The sequence below is a fragment of the Sceloporus occidentalis genome, unplaced genomic scaffold, assembly GCF_023333645.1.
Source record: "Sceloporus occidentalis isolate IW3139 unplaced genomic scaffold, rSceOcc1.0.p SCAF_126, whole genome shotgun sequence".
Taxonomy (NCBI): domain Eukaryota; kingdom Metazoa; phylum Chordata; class Lepidosauria; order Squamata; family Phrynosomatidae; genus Sceloporus; species Sceloporus occidentalis.
The window spans coordinates 673258-697286 of NW_028317106.1; the positions used below are offsets into that span (position 1 = coordinate 673258).

The 24029-nt window shown below is 47.2% G+C and overlaps 1 protein-coding gene across 1 annotated transcript; it reads left to right on the top strand.

The window, feature by feature from the left end:
* Positions 1–6823: 6823 nt before the first annotated feature.
* LOC149281904 (myosin-4-like) lies at positions 6824–20154 on the top strand. The gene is given in 39 exon segments (XM_089498900.1): positions 6824–7027; positions 7186–7329; positions 7421–7577; positions 7807–7834; positions 8075–8183; positions 8332–8424; positions 8722–8785; positions 9070–9168; positions 9508–9611; positions 9787–9925; positions 10117–10235; positions 10522–10671; positions 11104–11274; positions 11461–11770; positions 12055–12122; positions 12358–12445; positions 12652–12769; positions 12989–13112; positions 13213–13287; positions 13289–13350; positions 13533–13788; positions 13958–14200; positions 14343–14519; positions 14603–14748; positions 15149–15239; positions 15328–15717; positions 15886–16012; positions 16187–16305; positions 16517–16713; positions 16899–17082; positions 17543–17708; positions 17880–18004; positions 18113–18421; positions 18507–18710; positions 18799–18924; positions 19008–19178; positions 19355–19459; positions 19596–19691; positions 20002–20154. Coding segments are annotated over 39 exon segments (5811 nt in total).
* The last annotated feature ends 3875 nt before the right edge of the window (positions 20155–24029 follow it).

Below are 24029 nucleotides of genomic sequence, written 5' to 3' on the forward strand. Positions count from 1 at the left end.
CCCCCTCTCTTGCCCTCTCTCTCGCCCTCTCTCTCGCCCCCTCTCGCCCTCTCTCTCGCCCCCTCTCGCCCTCTCTCTCGCCCTCTCTCTCTCGCGCGCTCTCTCTCTCGCTCCCTCTCGCCCTCTCTCTTTCTTGCCCTCTCTCTCGCCCTCTCTCTTTCTTGCCCTCTCTCTCGCCCTCTCTCTTTCTTGCCCTCTCTCTCGCCCTCTCTCTTTCTTGCCCTCTCTCTCGCCCTCTCTCTTTCTTGCCCTCTCTCTCGCCCTCTTTCTCGCTCTCTTTTTCTCTCACCCTCTCACCCTCTTTCGCTCTCTCGCACTCTCTCTCGCTTTCTCTCTCCTCGCTCAATCTTTCTCTCGCTCTCTCAGCGCATGAATGTGAGCTTCTCCCGTGGTGCTGAGTGAGAATTTGCTGTTGGATGCTGGAGGTCACGGAGGTCACGGAGCGACTCGTGGATCATGTTCAAAGGGAAGCATTTCAATAAACGTAAACACCCGGCCCTGATGTTTTAATTAGTGGCTGCCCACGCGCTCTGCGCTGAATAATACCCTGTAATGGGGTCCACGGGTTCAACTGTATTCATACCCCCCTTATTCCTCCCCATTAAGCCAAAAGGCGGCTCCTATTACGTGGCCCCGGCAGCCACTGGGATATATTGGCCGTGTGGCTGGGGGCACTTTGGGCTCTCTAATTTTTACAATACATGAAAGGTCTCTCAGTACATGTTCAGCCACGTTCTCCGCGTACACACGTGTAGCGCCGGCCGTAAGGGTTAACCCTTTAAGGAGAATGCATTGTGAGCCCGTACGTGTAGGGGTTTTCTCGTGAAGGGGTTAAGCTATAGTCTAAAGAATGGCAGAAAACGTGGCTTTCCACCAATTCTACATCCCAGAAGCTTCTGTGGTTTCCACGGAGCTGCTTCAGACCGAGATGTATTTCTCACCCACTCGAGGCTGAGTGATGAAGTTCCCGGAGCGTTACCGGATCCGTCACAGAGTGATGTTTCCCCGTGGCGCGGTCAGAGTGTGTGGACGTGGATATAGTATACGCCGGTTCCAGGACGCGTGGCTCGGAACGCTTCGTGGGTTATTATTGTGTTTTCTCTCTTTTTTTCACGCAGTTGCCCCCCTTTCCCAGTAATTGCCCCACGCGCCGTGTCCGGGTATGTAAGACAATTTTATTACGTGGCATAAAAAAAATATAAACAATAAGGAACGCGTATTATTGCCGTGGCTGCCGTGGACGGCTTGGTAGAGCGCATGCACCTGGTGGCCGTCATAAACATACGTGTGGCTTCTTACACATCTAGGGTGACCCTTTGGCCCCCTGACACGGCCTTCCACTGGCCCACGGGGTAATGACAGCCACGTGCAGGACATTTACTGACTGCATGAAGAGACAGTAAGGAGCTGCCGGCTCCGGCCACGGCCCACGGTGCGGGTTTTCTGGATGTCTCTGAGTGAGCGCAGGTGGTTTAATCCCAGTAGCTGAGCCCTGGGTGTAGCTGCCTGTGCTGAAGGAAGAGACAGTCTCAGCCGTCGTTGGTCTCACGGAAGAGACAGTCTCAGCTGTCGTGGGTCTCACGGAAGAGACGGTTCCAGCGGTCGTGGGTCTCATGGAAGAGACAGTCTCAGCGGTCGTGGGTCTCATGGAAGAGACGGTCTCAGCGGTCGTGGGTCTCGTGGAAGAGACGGCCTCAGCGGTCATGGGTCTCGTAGAAGAGACAGTGTCTGCGGTCGTGGATCTCACGGAAGAGACGGTTCCAGCGGTCATGGGTCTCGTGGAAGAGACGGTCTCAGCGGTCGTGGATCTCATGGAAGAGACGATCTGAGCGGTCGTGGATGTCATGGAAGAGACGGTTCCAGCGGTCCTGTTCCCCGGGGACCCGCTGGAGACGCGGTGAGTTTTTTCCTGCCGTTCGTAGCCAGATGCGCTCAGCCAGAGATCCACAAACCTAATAGAAACCCACGCGTGGGTCACGGCACACAACACACACATGGGGTCACTGTATTACATGGGGCCGGTATAGGGAGGGTCATTGTATGAGGTAGTGCCGGTATAGGGGGGAGGGGGGGGTCACTGTATGATGCAGGGCCGGTATAGGGGGGGTCACTGTATGACGCAGGGCCGGTATAGGGGGGGGTCACTGTATGACGCGGGGCCGGTATAGGGGGGGTCACTGTATGACGCGGGGGCCGGTATAGGGGGGGGTCACTGTATGACGCGGGGGCCGATATAGGGGGGGTCACTGTATGACGCGGGGCCGGTATAGGGGGGGTCACTGTATGACGCGGGGGCCGGTATAGGGGGGGTCACTGTATGACGCGGGGCCGGTATAGGGGGGGTCACTGTATGACGCGGGGCCGGTATAGGGGGGGGTCACTGTATGATGCGGGGCCGGTATGGGGGGGGGTCACTGTATGATGCAGGGCCGGTATAGGGGGGGGGTCACTGTATGACGCGGGGCCGGTATAGGGGGGGGGTCACTGTATGACGCAGGGCCGGTATAGGGGGGGGTCATTGTATGAGGTAGTGCCAGTATGGGGGGGGGGTGTCACTGTATGATGCAGGGCCGGTATAGGGGGGGGGGTCACTGTATGATGCGGGGCCGGTATAGGGGGGGGTCACTGTATGACCCGGGGCCGATATAGGGGGGGGGTCACTGTATGACGCGGGGCCGGTATAGGGGGGGGTCACTGTATGACGCGGGGGCCGATATAGGGGGGGGTCACTGTATGACGCGGGGCCGGTATAGGGGGGGTCACTGTATGACGCGGGGCCGGTATAGGGGGGGTCACTGTATGACGCGGGGCCGGTATAGGGGGGGGTCACTGTATGACGCGGGGCCGGTATAGGGGGGGTCACTGTATGACGCGGGGCCGGTATAGGGGGGGTCACTGTATGACGCGGGGCCGGTATAGGGGGGGTCACTGTATGACGCGGGGCCCGGTATAGGGGGGGTCACTGTATGACGCGGGGCCGGTATAGGGGGGGTCACTGTATGACGCGGGGCCGGTAATAGGGGGGGTCACTGTATGATGCGGGGGCCGGTATAGGGGGGGGTCACTGTATGACGCGGGGCCGGTATAGGGGGGGTCACTGTATGATGCGGGGCCGGTATAGGGGGGGGGTCACTGTATGACCCGGGGCCGATATAGGGGGGGGGTCACTGTATGACGCGGGGCCGGTATAGGGGGGGGGTCACTGTATGACGCGGGGGCCGATATAGGGGGGGGGTCACTGTATGATGCGGGGCCGATATAGGGGGGGGGGTCACTGTATGACGCGGGGCCGGTATAGGGGGGGTCACTGTATGACGCGGGGCCGGTATAGGGGGGGTCACTGTATGACGCGGGGCCGGTATAGGGGGGGTCACTGTATGACGCGGGGCCGGTATAGGGGGGGTCACTGTATGACGCGGGGCCGGTATAGGGGGGGTCACTGTATGACGCGGGGCCGGTATAGGGGGGGTCACTGTATGACGCGGGGCCGGTATAGGGGGGGTCACTGTATGACGCGGGGCCGGTATAGGGGGGGTCACTGTATGACGCGGGGGCCGGTATAGGGGGGGGTCACTGTATGACGCGGGGCCGGTATAGGGGGGGGTCACTGTATGACGCGGGGCCGGTATAGGGGGGGGTCACTGTATGACGCGGGGCCGGTATAGGGGGGGGTCACTGTATGACGCGGGGCCGGTATAGGGGGGGTCACTGTATGACGCGGGGGCCGGTATAGGGGGGGGTCACTGTATGACGCGGGGCCGGTATAGGGGGGGGTCACTGTATGACGCGGGGCCGGTATAGGGGGGGTCACTGTATGACGCGGGGGCCGGTATAGGGGGGGTCACTGTATGACGCGGGGCCGGTATAGGGGGGGTCACTGTATGACGCGGGGCCGGTATAGGGGGGGGTCACTGTATGACGCGGGGCCGGTATAGGGGGGGTCACTGTATGACGCGGGGCCGGTATAGGGGGGGTCACTGTATGATGCGGGGCCGGTATAGGACAGATTACTGCACTTCGGATGAGTTCTGGGTTTTTGCCCCACTGCAGGGAATGGCAGCTGCTGGGTTAATGCTTCAAACTTCACTGATAAACATTTGTTAGCTGGTAAAGTGAGACCCCTGTGCGTTGCCTGCCCGCTCCCGGCACTCTCCCTGCCCGCTCCCGGCACTCTCCCTGCCCGCTCCCGGCACTCTCCCGGCCCGCTCCCTGCCCGCTCCCGGCACTCTCCCTGCCCGCTCCCGGCACGCTCCCTGCCCGCTCCCTGCCATCTCCCTGCCCTCTCCCTGCCCTCTCCCTGCGCGACTGACTTCCCAAGAGAGGGTCCTGTCTGCTGCCGTTATTTCTAGAAGGAAAAACATTCAGACACAGCGAATCCCGGAAAAGGGCGAAGAGCTTGCAATCTAATGCGAACTGATAGTTCCCAGAAGAGCGGCTGCCGCGGGCCGTTCTCTTCATCGCAACGAAAGTATCAATTTTTTTATAAAAAAAAAAAACAAACGAAACCCAGAATTCCGAGAATGTGGGTGAATTTTGTTGACTTTGTGTTTCCAGGGGGGGGTCGAAGCCCCCGTAACATTTAGGCAGCTTGGCAGCGAAATTCTCCAGGAATTCCAAGAATGTGGGTGAATTTTCTTGACTTTGTGTTTCCAGCCCCTGGGGGGGGGTGGTTGGGGGTGTCGAAGCCCCCCCCCCCGTAACATTAAGGTGGCTCCAGGAATTCCGAGGAAACGTCCTCCGCGGTTGGTCGGTCCGCGATCCTCGGCAGTAAACGGCCGGCACATTAACTGGGTGCTAATGGAGTCTGCAGACGGCGGAGGGCAGAGGCTGTAACCGGAGCCCCTCTCAGAAGATTCGCTTACCGGCAAGCTCTCAATAAGTCACAGAGGTCCTGATCTTTGCAGCTCTTGGGTTAGCTGTGTTTCCTTAACAGTTTGACACCTTGAACATGCAATAAAGCCCCTCGGGGGGCGCGGTTATCGGGGTAATTAGTGTGTTAATGAAGCCCGGGTTACCTTCCGCGTCTAATCTGTAACGGGACAGAAGAGGCTACAATGTCTCGCTGCCGAGCGGCGGGGAATCCCACTAAACGGTTCTCTGTTAATGAGCCGCGAGCCTCCTGCGACCGTTTAGTCGTCGGGAAGATGGGAACGCTCGGTTTGCTTTGTATAATTAGACCGCGACGCGTATCCAGTAACAGAACGATGCGGATTAAAGTCTGAGCTCCACTGGCAGATTGTCTGAGATTTCTCTGTAAAGGGCACAATTGCCGAAGCCCCCTTGAGCTTCACCTTGTGGGATTATTTTTAGGAGATCGCTTCAGATGAAGGGGGGAAAAAAGATTTCTAAAAATACCCGGCCGCATAACATTCAAATAATATGCCATCACCAACATTGTTTAGACCTTATAAAGAAGCGAGGGTGTCTCCTCCCGGGTCAGCCCTGATCCCCTACTCTATAAAAGCATCCGTGGCCAAAATCTCCTCGTCCTTCCCATCCTCAACTTCAGGTGAGCACCGGCGGGCTTGGGATGGAGGAGACCTCTTGCCCGGAGTTCCTCGCCCACAGATGGGTACCCATTGGGTACTTTACGCTAACAATCCAATGTTGCCATTTCTCTTTACAGCTTTCTCCAGACAGAAGATTGTTCCTCCAGGGCTACTGCTGGTAAGAGACTTCCCTCGGGTTCTAAGGACATCTCCTTGGATGCAGAGGAGGCGCGAGACATGACTTACACTGGGGGGGGGGGGGGTTTAGTTAATTTGTGAGGGTAACATCAGATTAGATGAATTGCATGTTTTTGATGTAATAGTGAATAGCACTATTCGGGACCCCTTAGGTATCTCTACGCCTTCTGAGCTTACGATCTAACACCCGGTGACTTGTCTGAAGGGCCTGATATACACCCGTTCTGCGCCGTTCCTTCCGTGAGATGCTGAGGAACGTTTTGGTTTAATTCACGAGACCGATCACATCATTTAATAATAAATCGCAAATACAGACCGAGCTTGGGATACGTGTTGATAAGAATTTGAGGGAATAGTAATAGAGTGTCTGAGGTTGTCGGGGTTGGAATGTCGCTGTGAGGATGCGCGGCTGCCGTTCCCGGTAACTACAATTCACTTCCGAGGATAGCGAAGCCCCTGACCTCATCCCGTGGAGTTCTCACTGCATTAGTGAAGACTGGTCCACGCTCATCACCCCCCTGGCTCGTTGATGGACACGTGAGAATGGACGGAGTGTGAGCGTACCCTCCTGGTTCTCGAACAGATGAAGAACTATGGCTCCTTTCTGTAAGAGAGATGCAGGCGATGGCTTCTGGTTCCCAAAGAGCCTCGTCCGGTTTGTGTTTAAGATGTTCGTTACTTAAGATGGTTGAGAAGGACCAGCGACGTTCCATGCTGAGCTGAAGTGACTTTCCAAGCAGCTGATGCATTCCAGCGTCCGCTCTGTCATCCGACCCTCATCCTCCGGGGCTTCCGTGGATGTATTAAGAGAGCGATCTCCATGGACTGGAACTCCAACAACTGGAAGATTTGGACGAGTCCCTTCAAAAAACGAGTCGACTCTTCGTTTCCGGGGTTCCCCTCCACTTCACAGATGGCTGAAAAGGACTCATCCCCAACACTAATCTGCCATTTAACCCTTTCTCGTTTTTATTAAGTAACTTGTTAGGTTTTTGGATTTTTTACGTGAAGCTGATATCGCTAAACCTTCTATAAAGCGCAGAGTTAAACCCGGTCACGTTAACCAATCTTTGTCTTTTTGTTTTCTGGCAGCGGTTCGTCCAGTCGCTGCGCTACTGCCGGTGTGAGCTGCAACCATGAGTTCCGATCAGGAAATGGCCGTTTTTGGGGTGGCCGCCCAGTTCCTCAGGAAATCTGAGAAGGAGAGGATCGAGGCGCAGAATAAACCCTTTGACGCCAAGACATCTGTCTATGCGAATGATGTTAAAGAATCGTATGTGAAAGGAACCCTTATGAGCAAGGAGGGTGGCAAAGCCACGGTGAAGACAGAAGGTGGACAGGTATCATATGGCATAAGATGTATAGCCCCCCCCCCCATAAAGTGGCATCAGGTGTCGCCTTCCATCATTTCTTTTTATTCTTTATTGTGAGTTTTACCCCAGACACGGATGTTTGTCTTTGGGATCCATGATTTTGCTATTTCCCTTTTGCTCTCCAGACTCTGACAGTGAAGGATGACCAGATCTACCCCATGAACCCACCCAAGTTTGATAAGATTGAAGACATGGCCATGATGACCCACCTGAACGAACCGTCCGTCCTGTATAACCTCAAAGAGCGTTACGCAGCCTGGATGATCTACGTAAGGACTTTTAGGTTACAAAGTGTCAAGGGATGAAAGGACCCAGTGAGGGGATAATATTATGGTGACTTGTTACCATTTTTTACCATAGACCTATTCCGGGTTGTTCTGCGTCACCGTGAACCCCTACAAGTGGCTTCCCGTCTACAACCCGGAGGTGGTGAACGCTTACCGGGGCAAGAAGCGCCAGGAGGCTCCACCACACATCTTCTCCATCTCTGATAACGCCTATCAGGCCATGTTAACGGGTGAGTTACTCCACTACTAATGCATCTCTCCAACCCCTGGTAATGTTCTCTTGGCAGAAAACCTTTTGGGGCAGATTGTGGGATCTTTCACAACTTGTCTGGTAAATGAAAACACTGTATTGCTTGATTCCGTCTCCAATGAAACAATCCATTTCCTAAAGCTTTGGAAGATGGAAAATGTCTCTTGATGTCTTATAAGGCAATAACTCGGTCTCTTTCACATTTCCAGATCGTGAGAACCAGTCTATCCTGATCACGTACGTATCTTTTATCGATAAGTTTTTGATACCTATGATCTTAATGACTTGCTTATCGTTGCTGCGTAGAACGTTCATCCACTTATCCACTTCTCCACGGCCTGGAGAGAAGCAGAATGTTTTATACGCATCTCCTGTATGCGTACTTAGTACATCGGGGCCGATATCATTTGAAGGATTTGTGGATTAAAGTATCCAGCGTTCTTTTGAAAATCAAGAGTTTTTGTCCGTGTTCTGCAGCGGAGAATCCGGGGCCGGAAAGACCGTGAACACCAAGCGTGTCATCCAGTACTTTGCGACAATCGCAGCCGTCGGTGACAAGAAAAAGGAAGAGGCTTCAAAAAATAAGGTACGAGACGGGGGTCTGGGGACTCGTCTTCTGCGCTACGTTGTTGCGATAAGATGGTTCAGACGTTCTGCAGCCGTTCCGTTGTCTGCCGCGAGCGCACGGCCGCTACGTGGACCCCAGACGTTAACCGGTTCATTTCTTACCGCAGGGCACCCTGGAGGATCAAATCATCCAGGCCAACCCTCTGCTGGAGGCCTTCGGTAACGCCAAGACCGTGAGGAACGACAACTCGTCCCGCTTCGTGAGTTACCTGTCTCTGTAGTCAACCCCCCAACATCCAAGTGGTGCCATAAGACATAATGTCCTTCTCAAAGCCCAACTCCAGTAACTGTCCATAAATGCCGGCGTTATTCACCATGCGCCAGCCTCAGTTAGACCGATTGGTAAAAAGAGAGACTTCAGCCGGAAATACTAGCTATGGATACAGCGTTTAGGAGATCCGTTGGGGCAGAGAGAAGATTCTCTGAATTATTTTATGTGTTTTGAAAAGCAAAATGGATTTTTTTTCTAAAATGTATTTAACGGATTCACCTTACAGGGTAAATTCATTCGGATCCATTTCGGCACCACCGGGAAACTGTCCTCGGCAGACATTGAAACGTGTAAGAGAAAAAAACCAACCCTTTCCTACAAAAATGTTACGTTTTCTTTCATTGGGGCCTAAAGATTTACTTCAATAATGATTTAATCATGCAGACTTTTGCCTTTTATTTATTTAGGAAGGAACTGTTAAATTGTCATGTGACACAAAGGCAGACATTGATAGGTTGTTGCCATAGAGCATAAAAACAATATGACCTTGAGCTAAGCCAGATTCAGAACCGTCTCTTGCAATAATAAATAAAATGTTGTTTTATATTAATGTTGATGACCTTTTTTTGGGCAGATCTGCTGGAGAAGTCTAGGGTTACCTTCCAGCTGAAGGCCGAGAGGAGCTACCACATCTTCTACCAGATAATGTCCAACAAGAAGCCGGAACTCATCGGTACGAGTCCAATCTGTCACGTTCCCATAGAAACTGCAGAAATAGCTACTAATGGACTGGTCCAGGTTTCAGGGACATTCCATTGGTTGCTATGGTGATAAGACCATTCTTGAAACTTTGCACCAGGTCTGCTCTTTGTACATAACTCCCAAAACGACCAGTTTTTCATAAGCTTTCGGCTTTTATTATAATGAGAGAAACGCCGAGTATTTCTCACCTTCTCAGAATTATCGTTTAAAGTTCACGTGAGCTCCTCGTGCTTTTGTTGTAAAGAGCGATCACTCTTTAAAAAACGTCACAAGTGGACATTTTTATTCTTCAACCCTGTTCTTCTAACAGAAATGCTCCTGATCACGACCAACCCGTACGACTATCCCTTCGTCAGCCAAGGTGAAATCTCGGTGGCGAGTATCGATGATTCAGATGAGCTGATGGCCACCGATGTAAGTCCTGGGTGGGAAAGAAGGAAAGCCCCAAAAAGGCTGTCTTCCTGGTGCTTTTTGCTGCCCGTGGTGGCTCTTATGCGCATATTAACATGTTTTTAGCAACCCCTTTATGTTTGCGCTTTTCTGAAGTAATTGAGATGTTTTTGTGAATCGGTCATACTCTATTCCACAGAGTGCCATTGATATCCTTGGCTTCACCTCAGATGAGAAGATGGCTATTTACAAGCTGACGGGCGCCGTCATGCACTACGGCAACATGAGGTTCAAGCAGAAGCAGAGAGAGGAGCAGGCCGAGCCCGACGGCACAGAAGGTATGGAAATGCCAGCTGTAAGGCAGAGTTTAGCATCTTATTTCCATCGTTGGCCTGACCTCCTGGAGTCCGAGTTGTCTCATGCTCGGAGTTCAACTAGCGTTCCAGAAGATAATTTTTCTCTCTGTATGTCATTGTGAGGCCAATAAGACGTCATGAGAACCATGATTTTTTCCTCTTTCTGCCCTCAGTTGCTGATAAGACCGCTTACTTGATGAACCTTAACTCTTCGGATTTGCTTAAAGCTCTTTGCTACCCTCGAGTCAAGGTCGGAAATGAATATGTCACCAAAGGGCAGACAGTGCAGCAGGTAAGGGCCTTGTAAATGGTGGACAAAACAGTGGTATTTGTCCATTAATTGGGAGGACGGGGTTATAATATTCTAAGGGAGCTGGAAAAAGCAGCTTTATTCAATGGATCACCGTTTGGACAAAGAAGCTGCCACCATCCCTCAGACACTTACCATCTCAACCAATATGTCCGTTACTCACCATAGGCTGCGTCCTGCTCTCCATACCTTAAAGCCATGAAATGGTTCATACCCAATATAAAGCAAGAAGACAAACAGCAGTATTTTAATGGTTTGTGTTTTCCAGGTTTACAACAATGTCGGTGCTCTGGGCAAAGCTGTCTATGAGAAAATGTTCTTGTGGATGGTCACTCGTATTAACGAACAGTTGGACACAAAACAGCCACGTCAGTTCTTCATTGGTGTGTTGGACATCGCCGGATTCGAGATCTTTGATGTAATTTCCTTTCTTTTTTTGCTACCCGATCCCCATGCCTGGTAAAAAAAAAATAAAAAATTGTACTTGGCACCCCTTATAAGTCATTGATGTAAGTGAAAGAATAGTGTATGTTAAGGTTTTGTCCACCAAAAGTTGTTGGTCACAAATTACCTTTTCAGTCCTGTCAAATGATTAAAAACTGTGATCTGGCCCCATAATACGTTGTAAAATATTTGTAGCGAGTTAATAACTTTGCCAGACATAATATGTCTCCGACTCGCCTCACCAGCTACTGAGGACTCTCCAACCATAATCATTTGACCAGGTATTTCTAGAACGTTTCAGAACATCAAATGTTCTAGGCACACCTTACAATGTACACCAGCGACAGTATAGTGTGTTTCTAGGTTACTTATCTACACTATGGTGAAAATATTTTTGGTGTCTCAGTACAACAGCCTGGAACAGCTGTGCATCAACTTCACCAACGAGAAGCTGCAGCAGTTCTTCAACCACCACATGTTCGTCTTGGAACAAGAGGAATATAAGAAGGAAGGGATCGAGTGGGAGTTCATTGACTTCGGCATGGACTTGGCCGCCTGCATCGAGCTTATCGAGAAGGTAACGCACGCGTCTTCTATCATTATTTCATTGGATACCGTGAAGATCTAAGTGGGTTCTTAACACTAAAACGTTCTAAATTAGTTGATGCCACTGACTTCGTAGGATGTCTTGAAATAGGATGGTTTAGTATAAAAATGGAGAATAGAAATGCTGACCTGCTTTCATCCCTGTGATTACCTCCAGCCGATGGGCATCTTCTCCATCCTTGAAGAGGAGTGCATGTTCCCCAAGGCAACAGACACTTCATTCAAGAACAAGCTTTACGACCAACATCTCGGCAAATCCAACAACTTCCAGAAGCCAAAACCGGCCAAAGGCAAGGCAGAGGCTCACTTCTCCCTCGTCCACTACGCCGGGACGGTGGATTACAACATCTCTGGGTGGCTCGACAAGAATAAGGACCCGCTGAATGAAACCGTCATTGGGCTCTACCAGAAGTCTTCCATGAAAACACTGGCTCACCTGTTCTCTAGCTACTCAGCAACAGAAGCAGGTAATCCGCACTCACCTAGAGGAGAGGCGCATCCACCGAGGTGTTTGTTGGTACAATAGAAACTGACATAATTTATATGATATATCTCTGGCTCCCAGAGGGCCACATTACACACAACACAGAGTCGGGTGACACTGGATGCTAAATTTTGTCTGTTTTGGTATTAAATAGAAGGAGAAGACAGTAATAGGATAAAACAAGAAGATTTATAATACGGGGGGGGGGGCATGTATAGGGGCTGTATCATAAATGGCCAAATATTTTTTTTATTTCTGTTTTTACAGAGGGGGGAGCCAAAAAGGGTGGAAAAAAGAAGGGTTCCTCTTTCCAGACCGTGTCCGCTCTGTTCAGGGTAAGCGCAACAAAACAGGAACATAAAAGTGATTCCAGGTATCTGTATAATTCTGTAGCGAAGCTCTAAATTTCGAGAGGACATCGTGGCAGCCGGTTCTCATGTAATGTTTCCTGCTATCACATTCACACCCAGGACTTCTCTCCATCTCTCCCATCTCTCTAACATGCTGAGACGGCAATGTGCTGATAATCTCGGTTGCTGAGCGTCTGCTCTGTTTTATCTCGTGTTGCAGGAAAACTTGAACAAGCTGATGAGCAATCTTAGGACAACTCACCCCCATTTTGTACGTTGCATTATTCCCAATGAGACCAAAACCCCAGGTGAGGATCTCAAATAAACAGCAAAGAGTTTTATTAAAAATGTTTTAAGACGCAATGTGACACTTTTAAGATATCTGTGCTGTAAGACTTATTTGGGCACTTCGGGCACTCGGCCTCTTCCTGTTTCCTGCGCCGGTTACAAAATGTTGCTACAATTCAATAAGCCTCCTCCGGGCGATAATTTTTTTGAATATTTTTCTTTTAAGGGTCAATGGAACACGCGCTTGTGCTTCATCAGCTCAGGTGTAACGGGGTGCTGGAGGGCATCAGGATCTGCAGGAAAGGATTCCCCAGCAGGATCCTCTACGGTGACTTCAAACAGAGGTAGAGAGCGGAGCGAGCGCGGTTCTGTCTTCATCTAAACTCATTCGCCAATGTAGCGATTTATTTCCGGGAGGGTGACGTTGGCTGGTGGCTTAACGACAAGTTCTTTTTATAGCCCCATTTATTAATTTCTTTTAGCTAATGGCGGTCGAGTCCGTAGGGTGAGCGATCCAGAGGACCGTACGTTTAACTAAAATATGTAACCTTTGTGTCGCTCAGATACAAGATCCTTAACGCCAGCGCCATCCCCGAGGGCCAGTTTATTGACAGCAAGAAGGCTTCAGAAAAACTTCTGGGATCTATTGATGTTGACCATACTCAGTACCGATTTGGGCACACCAAGGTATATTACACGCTAAATTATATTTGTCATTGTGGTCAAGGTTTATTGCTGGGTCTGTGCAGAAGAACGCGCCCTTATTATTATTTTATTGCCCCCAAAGGTGTTCTTCAAAGCTGGTCTCCTGGGGACACTGGAAGAGATGCGAGACGAACGCTTGGCACAAATCATCACTCGAAACCCAGGCCAGGTGCAGAGGATACCTGATGAGGGTTGAGTTCCAGCGCATGATAGAGAGAAGGTATGAATCAAGCGGGAGCCTAATCTTCTGTACAAATACTCAACTACTAAACCGTCTCAACTTCATCCATGTTTAGTAATTCCATTCGTAACGGACTTTATCTTTCGTTCAGGAATCGGCATATTTATTTATTTTACAGAAATGCCCTAATTTTATCCGATTATATAACATTTCCTCTCCAGGGAGTCCGTCTTCTCCATTCAGTACAATATCCGCGCCTTCATGAACGTCAAGCACTGGCCATGGATGAAGCTCTACTTCAAGATCAAGCCTCTCCTGAAGAGCGCCGAGTCCGAGAAGGAGATGCAAAACATGAAGGAAGAGTTTGCAAAGACAAAGGAAAGTCTGGCAAAGTCAGAAGCTAAAAGGAAGGAGCTGGAGGAGAAAATGGTTAAAATTCTCCAAGAGAAGAATGACCTCCATCTTCAAGTCCAGTCTGTGAGTCTCCACTCCATAAAATCCAGAACCCCCAAACTAGATGCAGCCTCCGTAGGTTATATTGCACATTTGTTTAGAAGGTTCCTGACCAGCATAATATTAAGAATTATTGCTAGTCTGAAAATCCACAATATCTTTAACAACCTCTCCATGGTTTATTTGTATCCAGGAATCGGAGAACTTGATGGATGCGGAGGAGAGATGCGATCAATTAATTAAAACCAAAATCCAACTGGAGGCCAAAATCAAGGAGCTGAACGAGAGGCTGGAGGAAGAGGAAGAGTCGAACGCCGAGCTGACGGCCAAGAAGAGAAAGCTGGAGGACGAATGCTCCGAGCTAAAGAAAGACATCGACGACCTTGAGTTGACTTTGGCCAAGGTTGAGAAGGAGAAACACGCCACAGAGAACAAAGTAAGTAACTGTTCAATATCTTGTATTGTGAGTTGATAGGTTACCATGGCAAAGAGCGAAAATTATGCCGCGTCTGGAAAATCTAGATTACTGACTAATATTTAAATTATGTTAAACATTTCCTCCAATTTTTGCTTTAAAGGTAAAAAACCTTACAGAAGAAATGGCTGTTTTGGATGAAAACATTGCTAAACTTTCCAAGGAGAAGAAAGCCCTTCAAGAAGCCCACCAGCAGACTCTCGATGACCTGCAGGCAGAAGAAGACAAAGTGAATACCCTGACCAAAGCAAAGACCAAGCTGGAACAGCAAGTGGACGATGTGAGTGGAGATGTGTGAACGCTACGACTTACTCGACAGATCCTAAACAACAAAAAATACTAATGTGATTTATATCCATTTAGCTTGAGGGGTCTCTCGAACAAGAAAAGAAACTGCGCATGGATCTCGAAAGGTCCAAGAGGAAGCTTGAAGGGGATCTTAAATTAGCCCAGGAAACCATCATGGATCTTGAAAATGACAGACAGCAAATGGATGAGAAAATTAAGAAGTAGGTGTGCGGCGGTGACTCCAATCGCCTTGGTTTATGGCGATGACAGTGGGTTATTCTGGCCTAGGTCGACAGTTCCGGGGCAGGTAGCCTGACTGCCGCATAATTGAGGCTGTCGGTGTGCCATGTGAGATCTCCGTAGTAACTGGCACAGCCTCCATAGTGGACTTACTCATGCCACACAGATCCCGGGGATCAGCATAGAGGACGGCAGCCACGGGGGTAAGCGATAGAGGGAAGCTGGGGTCAGGCCTAGGGCAGCGGCCGGCCAAGCTGCAACTACTCCTTTACTCTTCCCTCAAAAGACAGTTACTGAAATAACCAATTGCAGATATATTTCTATTGTACCTGATCTGTATCCCATATCTGAGGGACTGACCTGCCGTATTTTACAAAACAGGAAGGATTTTGAAATCAGCCAATTTATGAGTAGAATTGAGGACGAGCAGGCACTTGGTGCTCAATTTCAGAAAAAGATTAAAGAATTACAGGTAAGGTTTGAATTAAGTATTCTGTCATTTGATATTAGCCATTAAAAAGACATTTTTACCGAGTGCTTATCTTTCTTCATCAAAACAGGCCCGTATCGAGGAACTGGAAGAGGAGATCGAGGCGGAACGGACTGCGAGAGCCAAGGCTGAGAAACAGCGCTCAGACCTCTCCAGGGAGCTCGAGGAGATCAGCGAGCGTCTGGAAGAAGCCGGTGGAGCAACCTCCGCTCAGATCGAGATGAACAAGAAGCGCGAGGCCGAGTTCCAGAAAATGCGCCGTGATCTGGAAGAGTCCACCCTACAACACGAAGCCACAGCCGCCGCTCTCCGAAAGAAGCACGCCGACAGCTCGGCGGAACTCGGAGAACAGATCGATAACCTCCAGCGTGTGAAGCAGAAGCTGGAAAAGGAGAAGAGCGAACTGAAGATGGAGATCGACGACCTGGCCAGCAACATGGAAACTGTATCAAAAGCCAAGGTATATTTCCCAAACTCCAGAAAACCCAATAAAACGTGTCCGTCTGCCCGCCATTTGTGTAACTGGAAGCCAGAAATGTTCCGCTGCTTATTTGGAGAATTCTTTGTATCGAGGCTCGGTTCGTGGCGTCAAACTATTAACATACTGATAATTATTGCTTAAATCCAGGCCAACTATGAAAAGATCTGCCGCACCCTCGAGGATCAGCTGAGTGAAGTGAAATCGAAGGAAGAGGAGCACCAGCGCCAGATCAATGAAATCAACGTGCAAAGAGCACGTCTGCAAACAGAAAACGGTAAATTCCGGTGACTTTCTTCGTTTCTCTTTCTCCCCAGACATTAAAAAAAATAAACAAGCTAATAAATAATCAAACTAACCACATGTATGGAGAGCTTCTGATACACGTATAGAGAATAAATTCTGTTTAATTACAACATTTTTACTAATCGAACGTTTTTTTTCCCAACAGGGGAATTCTCCCGACAGCTGGATGAAAGAGACACCTTAATCTCACAGCTGTCTCGCAGCAAACAAGCCTTTACTCAACAGATTGAAGAGCTGAAGAGACAGCTAGAAGAGGAGACTAAGGTATGCCGTTAGATGGCTGTATTTATATATACATTTATATCATTTCTATGCCACAAACATCAAAAAACAGCACTTATGTGTCTGATATTTAGTGTTTTTAGCAGTATGCCCCTGCACTGTGTTTTTGGTCATTCAAAAAGTTACAAATAGTTTTTATATATTTGTTCTGAATACGGGTTAAACTCCGACTGAGATGGTCTTTATTCCATAGGCCAAGAATGCCCTCGCTCATGGTCTACAATCTTCCCGCCATGACTGCGATCTGCTCAGGGAGCAATATGAGGAGGAGCAGGAAGCCAAGGCCGAGCTCCAGAGAGCCCTGTCCAAAGCCAACGGAGAAGTCGCCCAATGGAGGACGAAATACGAGACGGACGCTATTCAGCGCACAGAGGAACTGGAGGAAGCCAAGTGAGTGAAAAGTAGAAGACTTTTGCTACCTTCCTATGCTTAGCTCTATCAGTCTTTGGTGTTCTAAAGGAACAACTTGGCAATGAGTTTCAAAAACAGTGAACAATCTATTGACCAGATGCACCTTGGTCGCCTATTCGATATTCTTGCTTATAAATGTCATGTTTTATGTTTCTCAAAACTAGGAAAAAACTTGCTCAACGTCTTCAGGACGCAGAAGAGCAAATCGAGGCGGTAAATTCCAAATGTTCTTCGCTTGAAAAGACCAAAGTCAGACTGCAGAATGAAGTGGAGGATCTTATGGTGGACGTGGAAAGGTCGAATAGCGCCTGCGCCGCTCTGGATAAAAAACAAAAGAACTTTGACAAGGTATGAACGCCAAGCCTGCCCAGTTTTTTTTAATATTCTTCCTCATACTCTATGGCAATGCTTGGCAAACAAGTACAGTATTGAATTGATGGATGTCCAACTCTGTTCAAACCGCCATATCTAAAAAGCCTGGATCTTTAGAGGTTCTTGGAGACTAATATGAGGACCACCTGCCCTTCAGAATAACTAGCCTTATTTTCTAAATCTTTTTTCAAACAATGGATCACATTATTTTATTATAGGATTCTATCTATACCTGAAAATCCGTCAGGAAGTTCTTAAACAGTTTGCCAAATCAACATATAATGAACCGATAGGAAAATACCCCCAAGATGTCCTCTTTGGCCATGTGCTACGTCTAAAAAATATTTTTCTGGGTATTTACCTTGATTTAAACTTTGAGGTGCCAAACAAATGTCTCTTCCTGTTTACTTGAGTAAGATGGTACCCCTTGTTCTAGATTCTTGCAGATTGGAAACAGAAGTATGAGGAGTCACAAGCAGAATTGGAAGCTTCCCTGAAGGAAGCCCGATCTCTCAGCACAGAGTTATTCAAGATGAAGAATGCCTACGAGGAGTCTATGGATCACCTGGAGACCGTCAGGAGAGAGAATAAGAATCTACAACGTAAGTTCTTGAATTAAGATTGAATGGATACCAATGGAAATATAATGGACCCAAATGGGCCTTCAGGGGCACCCAAAATGGACATCCACGTCTGTAAACTACATATGATTATAATTGATTTAAATGTTTTGGGGGGTTTATATCTCCGTTTCCAAACTTTTTTCTTAACAGAGGAGATTTCCGATCTTACGGAACAAGTATCTGAAAGCGCCAAGAGTCTGCATGAAGTGGAGAAGGCCAAAAAACAGATCGAGCAGGAGAAAAGTGAAATCCAGTCTGCCCTTGAAGAAGCAGAGGTATCCCTTTACGCCAACATATGACGTGTGATTGAATTTCAGAGAGTGAAGAACATGCTAACGTTGAATGTTTTATATATTTTAATGTGGGATTTCGTCATTCTCTAGGCCTCCCTTGAACACGAAGAGGGTAAGATTCTCAGAATACAGCTCGAGCTCACCCAAGTGAAATCCGAAATCGACAGGAAGATTGCCGAGAAGGATGAAGAAATCGATCAGATGAAGAGAAACCATATAAGAGTGGTGGAGTCCATGCAGAGCTCACTCGACGCTGAAATCAGAAGCAGAAACGATGCCCTGAGGTTAAAGAAGAAAATGGAAGGAGATCTCAATGAAATGGAGATCCAGCTCAGCCATGCCAACCGCCAAGCCGCAGAATCTCAGAAGCAGTTGAGGAATGTCCAGGGAATACTTAAGGTAAATTGTGCCAACGCATCATCACGTGTAACGCAGCGGTGGGGCAGTTGATGGGCAGAGGTCAACTTTTATTCTCTTTCTACAGGATGTCCAAATCCACCTTGATGATTCTCTCAGGAGTCAAGAAGACCTGAAGGAACAGCTGGCCATGGTGGAGCGCAGAGCTAACCTGATGCAGGCTGAGATTGAGGAAATTAGGGCCGCTCTAGAACAAACAGAACGGAGCAGGAAGGTGGCTGAACAGGAACTGCTGGATGCCAGTGAACGCGTCCAACTCCTACACAGTCAGGTAACGTGCTTCGGTCTATGTCCTCCTCCCAAATGGTGGTTTTTCAGATGTTTCCATGTTTACTGACCACTGAATTGTGAACACACAGAACACAAGTTTGATAAACACCAAGAAGAAGCTGGAGACAGACATCGCTCAGTTGCAGTCAGAGGTGGAAGAGTCCATACAAGAAGCCCGCAACGCAGAAGAGAAAGCTAAGAAAGCAATCACTGACGTGAGTCCCTTCTCTATGCTCCTGACCTTGTTTTCAACGCAGCGGTTCATCCTGGCATGAAATCTAAAATGTTTAACCTCTAGGCCGCCATGATGGCCGAGGAGCTGAAGAAGGAGCAGGACACCAGCGCTCATCTCGAGAGGATGAAGAAGAACCTGGATCAGACCGTGAAGGATCTCCAGAACCGGCTGGATGAGGCCGAGCAGCTGGCGCTGAAAGGAGGCAAGAAACAGCTCCAGAAACTGGAGGCCAGGGTGAGGATTACAACACTCATTTCCTTGTGATGAGACCGTCACAGATCCATTCAAAAAATACTCTCCTTGCCCCTGCTTCTCCCAAGCAGCGGGTCTAAGTGAGGCTTATTTCATATTGTGGGAACCCCTAAAATCAATATTTATTGATTATCTCTGATCTCGATCATTGTTTCCAGGTCCGCGAACTGGAAAATGAAGTAGAGGCAGAACAGAAACGCAGCTCTGAAGCCATCAAAGGTGTCCGTAAATATGAGAGAAGAGTAAAGGAACTCACCTACCAGGTACTCAAACTATTCCGTTTGCCACTAGGCTCAGATACTGAGTAGTAGATCCCTCTCGTGTCAGGGGCGCATGCTATTGGCTGGGGCTTTAGTCTTTAATGGCGGTTAACAGATCACCATCTGCTTGTGTCTCTAGTCTGAGGAAGACAAGAAGAACGTCATGAGGCTGCAAGATCTGGTGGACAAACTTCAGCTGAAAGTCAAGGCTTACAAGAGGCAGACCGAGGAGATTGTAAGTAATACTTCAGGCCGAAGGGGCGATATTTAATTGTTTATGTTAAGTTAACCCCAGCAAATTGGGACGAAGCCTAAATTAGTTTTAGACCAATATTTTAAATCAGAATCTCATAAATCTCATAAAATGAGAAAGCAATCAGGCGATTGGTTTAATAAGCGTTAAGTGTTACGGCGCTCGTACTTTACTGATCCAGAAGGTGTTTTAGGAAAAACATTTATCTAGAATGTTCCGGCCCAGCGACCCGTGGAAATTCCTCCAGTGGGTTTTATGCCATTAGCGGTTATCCTTTTTGGTGTCGTTGCAGGAGGAGCAGTCTAACATGAATCTGACCAAATACCGGAAAGTTCAGCACGAGCTGGAAGAGGCCGAGGAACGCGCCGACATCGCAGAGTCTCAGGTCAACAAGCTCCGGGTGAAGACCCGCGAAGTCACCAAGATCGTGAAAAGCGAGGAATAGAGGAGTCCTGAGCCCCCAGGTGACCGTAGAGGGGCGCAAAATGTGACACTCTCTCTGTCACGTGGCTCTTCGTAAAAAAGTCTTAAATTTTCAGTAATAAAAAATGTAGACCTTTGCAAGAACCTGAGTATCTCTGTTTTCATTTCTCTGTTTTCACAGTAAAACACAATTCTGGTGAGGGTTAAATCCCCCCCAAAAAGTTAGTGGGAAGAAAATTATTTTCAAAAGGTTTTTCCGACTCGTGAACAACTTTTCGGTTGCAGAAAAAATGGGGTGGTGCCTATAGAAGACCTGTAACAGGCGTAAACCAACGAGCAGACTGAGACCCCCCCGACGACCGTTACTATTGTAATTATCACCAGACTTGGGTGTGGGCACCACTCTTCCTACTTTGCACCACAACTGATTTTGTGATGGACATGGGGACGGCCATTTGTGTTCTGTTGGTAACCAGAACTGGTGGTCTGGAGACACGACACTTGGTGGTCCGGAGACACGACACTTGGTGGTCCGGAGACACGACACTTGGTGGGGCTTGGTGTGTGGATTATAACCAAATGTTTGTTTTTTTGTCTGGATCTTGTGGTTCTCTCTATTATCGGGATTTCTGTTATTTGTGATTATTGCAGTTTTTATAAAATGATCGGTAATCTGCAGCTGAAAATGCCGAAAGTGAGTGAGTTGGACGGATGTGAGTATCGGGGCTGGAAGGGTTTCCAGAACTATCCGATCCTTTGAGTACCGGTGGCTTTACGATCTTCCGTGTATGTGTTTATCACACGGGTCTGAGAAGGATCGGGTTAGAAGTCTGACGTTTTGTATTTTCCATGCACTGAGCTCGTTTAGGTATACGGCAAGATCGTGTCTCTTGGGCTTTTGTGTGGAGACGTGGTGGTAAATACCTCGGCCGGGGGGAGATGTGGCTTCTGTGTAGGTTCCATGTCACGGGTTCATTAAATGCCCACTCAGGTCCACGGGAACGATTTCTTATAGTGCCGGGACCGCTCGTCTCTCCTGGATTAGCGATTTCACTATCGTCCTGTTTAATCGTGTCACTTACTGTCACTTCTAGCAGCGAGCGCTCGGTCTTATATGATGGCTTAAATAAAATCTTTAAAGGCCAGGGCTTTAATACGTCGGTGATCTCACCCCTGCTAGTGTCACTTTCTGGCCCCTCGTTCCCTGGTCAGGGTATCGTTACAAGATTATTGGTGTCAGATTGTGTACTATAAGTAGCTGTCTCTCTCTTATGGCCGTGTTAATCGGACCGGCTGGTGCTGCCTCACTCACACTCCCTGCCTTTACACGCACTAACCCTTTACACTCTCCCAATGTACTCTCCCTGTGCATCTGTTCTCTGTGGATACAGCCCTGTCTGTGTGGGGGTCAGACGGGGGGCTGCCGTGTCTGTGTGGGGGTCAGACGGGGGGCTGCCGTGTTTGTGTGGGGGTCAGATGTGGGGGGCTGCCGTGTCTGTGTGGGGGGCAGATGGGGGGGCTGCCGTGTCTGTGGGGGGGTCAGACAGCGTGACAAAGGCCCTGTTTGGCCGAAACTTTGCTTTTGTTTGTTCTAGTGACTGGAAGCTGTTTGGGGAGGCCTGGGATTCCTTTTCTTTGTTCTTCAAGAGGGTTTATGCTGTCCCTTTTTTCCTGCTAGCACTCAGCTTCCTGGGAGTTGAGTGCAGAACCATTTTTAATTTTTTAGCGACGGGGGGGGGGGGGGCCTCCCCGTCCATGTGGATCCAAGTTCACCTTATTTGTATGTCTAATAACTTAAGATGTGTATATATATATATATATGCGTCCCTGTTTTGTTTGTCCAGTCCCCCCCCCCCATACCCCTCTTTTCTAGGAGGTCAGAATGTTTGCTGGGTATGAGGGGATCGCAGGGCTTCACAGCCATAAAAGCCCCGATAATGTGTATAGAAACAGCTTTAGAAATTAAAATGGGTAAATAAGCCTCAATATGCTTTTAAATGCCCTGCCCACAGCTACACCCATAACCACACCCCCTAAACAAAAGTACCCCCCTCTACCCATGTGAGATGCTGGACTTTGCACCCGAACAAATCGTCAAACACTCCATTTACAGATAAACTTTATCATTTAAGGAAAAGACACCAGAACGCTTTTAGAAAGATTTATTTATTTACAGATAAAATCATTTTACTCTGAAACGCCTACACAGTCCATAGAGTTGTACAAAGGGTAGCACGCTTCGTGATATCCCAGGTTTAGAATCTGGCCGTAGGAGCTTACAATCCATGATATCCGCTACCAGTGTGTATACTTGGTCCTTGGTGGGGTGGTACATTGAGAGAGATGCACACATCAGTAATACACAGTCCCTGGCCCACTGGGCTTACAATCTAAACAGGATATACATGACAGTTACAGAAAACCTGTTATTTTACACAAACTAGAGTTACCAAACCCCCCCCCCAGTTTTAGTCCCAAGCTATAAATAACTCTACACTGGGGGCCCGGCCCTCAGGAGCTGATCTCTGGATAACCCCCAAAAATAACACCGTAAGATATCCTTAAAGTGAGTTATTTAAAGCCCTGCATTTAAGGAATGACCCGTAATTCTTTACTTAATATCATAAAAAACATTTCTATCCCCATGGGGAATGCGCCCTGCGGGTGGTCTGGCTTGGTCTAGATACAGTAACTAATAGTGTTATTATTACATTAAATATTAGTGTTATCTGGATACAGTAACTAATAGTGTTATTATTACATTAAATATTAGTGTTATCTGGATACAGTAACTAATAGTGTTATTATTACATTAAATATTAGTGTTATCTGGATACAGTAACTAATAGTGTTATTATTACATTAAATATTAGTGTTATCTGGATACAGTAACTAATAGTGTTATTATTACATTAAATATTAGTGTTATCTGGATACAGTAACTAATAGTGTTATTATTACATTAAATATTAGTGTTATCTGGATACAGTAACTAATAGTATTATTATTACATTAAATATTAGTGTTATCTGGATACAGTAACTAATAGTATTATTATTACATTAAATATTAGTGTTATCTAGATACAGTAACTAATAGTATTGTTATTAATACAGTAAATATTAGTGTTATCTGGATACAGTAACTAATAATAATACTATTAATACAGTAAATATTAGTGTTATCTGGATACAGTAACTGATAGTATTACTAATACAGTAACTGATAGTATTATTGTTAATACATTAAATATTAGTGTTATCTAGATACAGTAACTGATAGTATTATTAATACATTAAATATTAGTGCTATCTAGATACAATAATACTACTAATACATTAAATATTAGTGCTATCTGGATACAGTAACTAATAGTAATATTATTAATACATTAAATATTAATGTTATCGGGATACAGTAACTGATAGTATTATTAATACAGTAAATATTAGTGTTATCGGGATACAGTAAATATTATTAATACAGTAAATATTAGTGTTATCGGGATACAGTAAATATTAATACAGTAAATATTATTAATACAGTAAATATTAGTGTTATCGGGATACAGTAAATATTATTAATACAGTAAATATTATTAATACAATAAATATTAGTGTTATCGGGATACAGTAAATATTATTAATACAGTAAATATTATTAATACAGTAAATATTAGTGTTGGGATACAGTAAATATTATTAATACAGTAAATATTATTAATACAATAAATATTAGTGTTATCTGGATACAGTAACTAATAGTGTTATTACATTAAATATTAGTGTTATCTGGATACAGTAACTAATAGTGTTATTATTACATTAAATATTAGTGTTATCTGGATACAGTAACTAATAGTGTTATTATTACATTAAATATTAGTGTTATCTGGAT